The sequence below is a fragment of the Watersipora subatra genome, chromosome 1, assembly GCF_963576615.1.
Source record: "Watersipora subatra chromosome 1, tzWatSuba1.1, whole genome shotgun sequence".
Lineage (NCBI taxonomy): Eukaryota > Metazoa > Bryozoa > Gymnolaemata > Cheilostomatida > Watersiporidae > Watersipora > Watersipora subatra.
In genome coordinates, this window is record NC_088708.1 from 76,994,475 (window position 1) to 77,001,557 (window position 7,083).

General features: G+C 36.7%; 1 protein-coding gene across 1 annotated transcript; it reads left to right on the forward strand.

Annotated features, from left to right (window-relative positions):
- Positions 1–82: 82 nt before the first annotated feature.
- Positions 83–5,750, forward strand: LOC137407860 (uncharacterized). The gene is made up of 9 exons (XM_068094243.1): positions 83–278; positions 786–981; positions 1,109–1,228; positions 2,669–2,747; positions 2,893–3,083; positions 3,257–3,392; positions 3,646–3,755; positions 3,983–4,080; positions 4,845–5,750. Exons 1-9 carry the CDS (start codon positions 133–135, stop codon positions 5,011–5,013), a joined length of 1,245 nt encoding a protein of 414 aa, XP_067950344.1. The 5' UTR covers positions 83–132; the 3' UTR covers positions 5,014–5,750.
- Positions 5,751–7,083: the final 1,333 nt, after the last annotated feature.

The following is a 7,083-nucleotide window of genomic DNA, read 5'->3' on the forward strand; positions in this document are numbered from 1 at the left end:
TTGGTTATTATAGCGAATCAAGTAATCTTTATACCGTAGCCAAAAGTTTGTCTCGGAGATTGTCTAAGCGTTTGGGTAAATTTACACTGCGTTCAATCTGAGAAAAGAAATCTAGTTTTTAATTTTACAGTTATGGAAGATCACAAATACGCCACTAAATCGAAAAGAAAGACAAATGAGAATACTACTATCAAGGATGTAGGTGCACAGTGCTATACCATCAACTGCAAAAACCGCAGGAATGCACTTACAAGAAGAAAGGGCATAACATTTCACAAGTGAGTCACTTCTACTACTAGTTCTATTACTATTGCTAAAGTTTACTAGTAGTAGTACTACTAGTTAGTACTACCACTAGTTAGTTTTACTACACTCGTCACTGGGTGAGTGTGAGTCGATCAGTGTCACCAATGATATACAGCCGCCACATACAGGCCCCCCTTGAGGGGGGCTGTATATCATTGGTGTCACTACTGAGTGTGCGAGTGTGGCTGTATGTTGTCAATGATTAGATGAATTTATACGCTAGTGAGTGAACTTTTTTCTCTTTCTAAAACGAAGGTTTTATATTATTTAGATTTGAAATTGTTATTATAACATTTAGGCACTACAAACCATCGCGTTAATTCTAACTAAATGTTTGAAATAAATGTCTGTAGTGCATATAATATTATTTATTGTTGTATCTGGATATAGCTGGCTAGCAGTAAGGAGGTAAGAGTAATGATACTATTGTTGTTACTACTGTCGCTAACTAACTACTACAGTTTCATTTTACTTTTTAGATTTCCAAACAAAGTAACTGAGAAGTCTCGTCATTTACAATGGTATCGCAACCTTGGAAGAATAACTAAGCCTGGTCATTGGGCGCTTGTCTGCAGCGAACATTTCAATGATCGATGTTTTGACAGAACAGGCCAAAATGTTCGACTGAAACCAGATGCTGTGCCTACACTGTGTAAACTGCCTCGTCATTTAAAGGTTTGTTTTCTCAATATGTAATGGTGCTTTTCAATGATTGAATTCAAAATAATATTGTCAACCACAGTGCTGCTAGGTTGTTCAACTTAAAGTAGATACATGTAATGTATATCTAAATTTCTTTCAGAAACCTCAAACAGCACGCAAAACAGCGGTAGCTGCCTCAGCAAGTGCTTATGAATATGATGTCTGCAGCTTAGCAGAAGATGTTGATGTGAATCCCTCTAGTGATGCATCTGTGGCAATGGTTAGTACTTCTTTTCAGTATTGTTTGTTGTTGTTGACAACTTGTTTGTTGTCATTGTCATCCTGCTAGCTGCCGATCGATACTTTCGTATTAATGCAAAGCCAGATCCACTCCATTGTGCAGTGCTTGCTATCAGTAGTGTAGGATCTAGTGATGTGCTATGCCTTGGGAAACACCTTACGGACACAGAAAATGACATAACCGAACCACTGTGCTTCATTGATGAGAAACCTCTTTCAGTCAGTTATGATCTCCGACAGCATCATTATGCTAAAAATCATACATTCAAACTGCATGGTGCATCTTTTTGGCATAAGAATACTAAAGCAGTACTTTTTAAAAGCCAGTTACAATGTAATCCCTGTAATATTTATCTGTTGCTGTTGTTGTACTGCTATTTCTACTCTGATTTATTTCTAAGAAACTGTGATGCACCTTGGCTCAATGTCCAGTGATATGTAAATGTCCTTTTACACAGTTTCTGCAACGAGTATGTATAGGTTTAATCATCTGCTTACACTACTTCCTGCATTTCTTTGTTTGCATTATTTTTATTATCTACTATTACCACTGTTTTTAATTTCCGTTTAGTTGTTGCAGTAGTTTATTCCATATTTCACAGATACTGCATCATACACTCATGAGCTATTATCATTTGAATCATGAAAGCAGTTTCTGTTTTCGCAGCGCATGTGTTGTATGTATCGAAATACTTCATGTGCTAATTTTCTCCATTATGGCTTATGCATCTGTAATGTAATGGAACAGTTGTTATTTGCCTGAATATATCATTTGCTGAGTTTATGCATCTGTATGTAATACAGATATTTGTGTGAATAATATGGTCCACTAAAACCTATTTTACATCCATTAATCATTTATTGTATCCTATTCCATATGTTATAAATAAGTTTTCTTCTATCAGGGACTCTGAACTTTTTAGATTTCCAAACTAAAAAGGAGGAATTGTCATTGAAACCCAAATGGAAAATAACCATACGTAACCACTACGCAATTAACTCTCCAATATGGCTCGTGCGTAACGTATCGATATTAGTGTAAAAATCACGCGATTGCCATTTCAGGGAGTTTGAGTTCAATGGTCTCGAGATTGTCTGAGATCGTGACAATTGAAAGTGCTATTATAAAGAATTTCCAGTTTTAGACAAATTAGCTAAAAACTATTTTGCATCAAAATTGTTTGTATATTGTAAAAAGAGTAAAACTGCAAAACAAGAACAACTATAATTTATATATCAAGTAGACCGTCCTGCCAATAAAACTAAGCACACTGAAGTGGACTGATACAAACAATAAACTATACATATTCTTAGTTGTTCCTTTTTGTGACTAGTGGACATAACTCATTTCAGTCATCTGCTATTTTTTCTACGATTTTATTTAATGCCTGCAAGGGGATGCGTAAATTCTTGTTAATAGGCAAGTAAGGTTGACGGAGAAGTAAATCTGGCTTCACGGGGAGATACCGTCAAGAGGAAGTTGAATCGCTTCAAGGACGGTAAGTGAAGCCAAGTGCTGGGGCTGAGTTCTATATAGATAAAACAAAGATCTTTCTAGTAGGTAATTATGATGAAAAGTAGAAACCTAGTTATTTGTATTTCATATGTGACTGATATATTATCTATGTGAAATGAATTTTTCAGCTTCATTATGGAAGGTGTTGACATGCAGCGCAGGTGGATGCCCCAACACATCTAGCAACAAGCACCTGTTATTCCATGAGTTTCCTACTGATGCCAGTGGCAGACATCTTTGGCTAGCAAAGCTGAAGCGCGTAAATGAAGATGGCGGCCTTTGGACTCCTTCAAACACGAGTCAGCACTACCTCTGCTCAGTAAGCCCTCATCTTCTCATAGAGCCATTTTGATATACTGTTTCAAACTCGTCATTCTATTCCCTTTAATATGGCTCTGTTTTTGGTCTTCTACTGACGCTCATACACTTGTTCAACTTAGCTTGGAGGTAACTACTAGAGTTCAGGCTATCTATTGTACTACTCGTTATTAGGCCCACTTCACAGAGAGCAGCTACACACGTAGAGAGGATGATGGCAAGAAGCTGCTTAAACCTAGTGCAGTTCCCACTATAATTCCAGATACCTCGGGCTGCTCTGATACCTCAGTAGACACAGCTGATTGTAATGGTAATTCACTTCACCATTCTGAGTAGGACATTGATAAAGCAACGATTTAAATCATAATATTGGTGCTAGTGCTAGTAAAGCCGGCAAGGTTATTAGCTTTGGTTTGGTTAGTTGCGAATGTTCGATGCTAGATATAGTCTTGTTTATCATATTCATTACATTATTTTATGTAGAAAATAAATTATTGATCATTTCTACCAGCGAAGAAATCATTGTGAGGAAGGTTACTGGTGACAGTTCATTACATTTGTAGCGGAAGAGCCCGAGTGCGAGCATCAAAAGGTTTCACCGAGTGCCCCAGAGCCTTCGTTAGAGAAAAGTGCGAGAGTACTTATTCCTGAGCTTCAGAAGGAGTGTGACAAGGTTTAATTATAATATTTATTTTGTCTAATGTATCCTTCTTTGAGACTCTTAGATTTATCAAACAAACTGTAGTTTATAGAAATACTGTGTTTGTCAAATGACTTATTACATGAATGTTCAGTGTTGTGGACGGATGTATTTACACTCATCAACCATTTACCCATCATATTATATCGTGTATAGGCTTAAATTGTCTCATTTGTAACCTGGATCTATCTTTTTTCTAGTATAAAAAGTTGTATGAACAAGAAATGAAAACCACTACTCGTCTTATGGAAATATTATCTAAGATGTTTACAGAAGACCAGGTGACAGCCCTGCTCAGGTACTTGCATACATATACTCAATGCGTATAACCTCTATGCTAAGTGTGTTCCTGGGAGCCAATTCTCTTTCATTTTTATTCACTTTACTTTCATGCTGCCCTGCAATTTATAGACTAACTCTTTCATGCTGCCCTGCAATTTATAGACTAACTCTTTCATGCTGCCCTGCAATTTATAGACTAACTCTTTCATGCTGCCCTGCAATTTATAGACTAACTCTTTGCTATAGAGTCAAACAGCAATTTTATCTTAAATTCGTATTCATCTATAACAACAGTGCAACAGTTCCACCACCTGCTGGAAGTGGCAGCGTGGAGTTGTTAAGTTGCTGTAGATGAAAAAACTGGATACTAGGTAATGTCATTGCTACTTACAAAGCACACGAGTCTGCTATATAAGCAATAGCATCCTTCAATCAGGCACTCACTATCAGGCACTTGTTCCAACCACTAGAAAGGAGCATATACATGTATAACATAAATTCTCACTTTAGCACAAATCCGCTACAAACATCTGTTTTTTTAAAGTTATTATTTGAAGATTTTTAAGATTGACTTACCTTCTATTAGAACTACAGGCAATTCATTCATCGCGGACACAGACAGAGATGTTTGTAGCAGAAAGTGATTGGTTATTGTTCTTGGATCATGCTTAGCTTTGCACATTCTATCACAAACAACTCTCACATCTCAATAGTATCAAGGTATTTATAGCAGACCAAGTGTGTTTGAGCGTGGTAGATATAAGATGTCTGTGTTTGCAGAGGATATACGAGGGGCATCCTCTGGAGCGATGAAAGTATCAGTCGGGCAATCCAATTAAAAGTAGCCTGCGGTAATTCAGGCTATGAGGCTTTGATCAACCTGGGGATACCCCTTCCCTGCTTTTCCACCATCAAAAAGAGGATTTCAGGACTCGAGTCAATAGAATAAGAGAATAGAGAGCAAGTTTGCTTAATCAAAGGACCTTTTACTAATATTTATTGTATCTTCAAGGTATTGTATGTATAAGTTCCTTGTAAATATCTTGCTGCCTTCTGTTCTGACAGTGTGATGTCTTATGTACATCGCTATAGATTCTATGCCCTTCCAGAGATTGTTATAAAAGTTATTATGCATTTTTGTATATACATGTACATGTAAATAGAGTCCGTATTTTCTATTGACTTTTCTAGTGGATTTGACCTGACAAGCCTGCAACCTAATCCATTCTGTAGAGTAATTAAACTTGTTCTCAGGGGCTCTGCTATCTCGTTTTTATTGTATCTTAATATGCTTTTTAAGAGGTCCATCATCACAGCATCAGTCAATTTAGGCACAGTTCACTGGCATTTATAGATATATTTTGTTTACTTAAATCATCACGTTCTTGTCTGATCTTTCTAGTAGCAGTTAGGAGAGATTATGTAGCTCTCCATGTGAGATACCAGAACGCTTACCGTATCTGCACTTGAAATGATATCACCTGAGCCAGAGTGTGAACATAGATTGAGCTGAACATTCCTGGATTGGCTGTTTTCTTTGGGCTGATCATAGATATATTTTATCAAGATTTTAAATAACGCACTGCATTCTCTTTTCAAAAGAGCAATTATAAACAACTCCAGAAGCTCCTCTCACGCATAACGAGTGTTCAGTCTCAAACTCTACAGAACTACCAAAAGTTCCAGCAGTTTTTTAATTTTTTATGATATGCCACAATAAAGGTTTTCAAGTACAATTTTTAGTTATATTTTCTGTGATGCTGTAGAGCCCATGTGTTTGGTATTATCTCATACATGTGGGAGCTTTGATAATGCGGTAGCTTGATTTTTGGTATCAAAAATACTCAATTTATTACATATATACTCAAAATTTAGTCCTGAAATTTACTCAATATTTAAATATTTAGACATATTTACTCAAAATACTTGTGGGTTCATATTTGCTAGTTTTTCTTGTGTCACTCCTTGCCTGGACATTTGATTGCCTATGCTATTTACAAAATGGTAGAAAGGGTAGATGGAAGTTAGCAAATATTCCCTCCATTATGAGTTGCGCTCTCCTGAAAATGTGAATTAGTCTAATGCCTCTAATGAACCGTTTAAAGGAATGGTTGGTAACACCAAGCATTATATTTAAGGAAATATCTAAACAGAACACAAATATTTACATATATACATGGTTGCAGCAAAATTTTCAGCTTGCTAGCATCCTTTGTATAGAAGCAGCACTGTGATTGGTTGAGCAAGACAATTTCTCATACTAATCGATGAGTAAACCTGGAAGTTGTCTTCAATGGCTTTTTGTATAACTAGCACTAAGGTCATAATGTCATACAATTCCTACTTGAGTCATTCATTTCAGTGTTTCTCATCCTTCATCATATTCCGCTCCATCATCTTAGTATCGTTTTATAAAGTTATCTCCTCTTGGCCCTCACAGAATTTTCATCTCTAGTGACTATTCGGCTATATCCACTGCAGTAATCGCGTTTTATACCTCTCAGCTATTAGCGTCTTCTCTTCATAGCTATCCTCTAGTATGCCCCTCAGCTATCAGCGTAGTCCCTCATGTCACTACAGTCTGAGTAACTGGCAAAGAATTGCAGATGTTCTGCAACAGCCTCATAGCTTTCTTCAACTGGCTGCAATGTAAACAGTGTAGATGATGAAAATTTAAATTATTACAGTATACTTAGCCATTCATAGTTATTTGAAGCAAAATTCTACAAAAAAAAATTTTAATATTTGGAAACGTGCTTTCGTTGGTGTAACATCAACTGTATGTTGAGGGGGTGTTCGTACAATGACAAAAATTCTCTAGTGATATTACTTTGGTTCATGTCATCATCTCCTATAACACTTCTCATTTAAAGCCAACTGCTCTTACCAGATCCTCTGTAGTAGGATTTTTAATACTCTGTAAAAGTCTTTCGTGAATTGCTGGTTTCTCCGTGTTCAGAAACACTCGCATCATCTCATCGTGAGCATCATTAGCATCTGGGTCAAGGTCAACTCCAAT

What these genes read in the sequence shown, in the direction of transcription:
- LOC137407860 (XM_068094243.1), top strand. Translation starts at nt 133, where the DNA reads ATGGAAGATCACAAATACGCCACTAAATCGAAAAGAAAGACAAATGAG. An exon ending in GTGATGCATCTGTGGCAATG is followed by an intron (nt 1,229 to 2,668) that starts GTTAGTACTTCT and finishes TCTTGTTAATAG; the next exon opens with GCAAGTAAGGTTGACGGAGA. An exon ending in TTCAGAAGGAGTGTGACAAG is followed by an intron (nt 3,756 to 3,982) that starts GTTTAATTATAA and finishes TCTTTTTTCTAG; the next exon opens with TATAAAAAGTTGTATGAACA.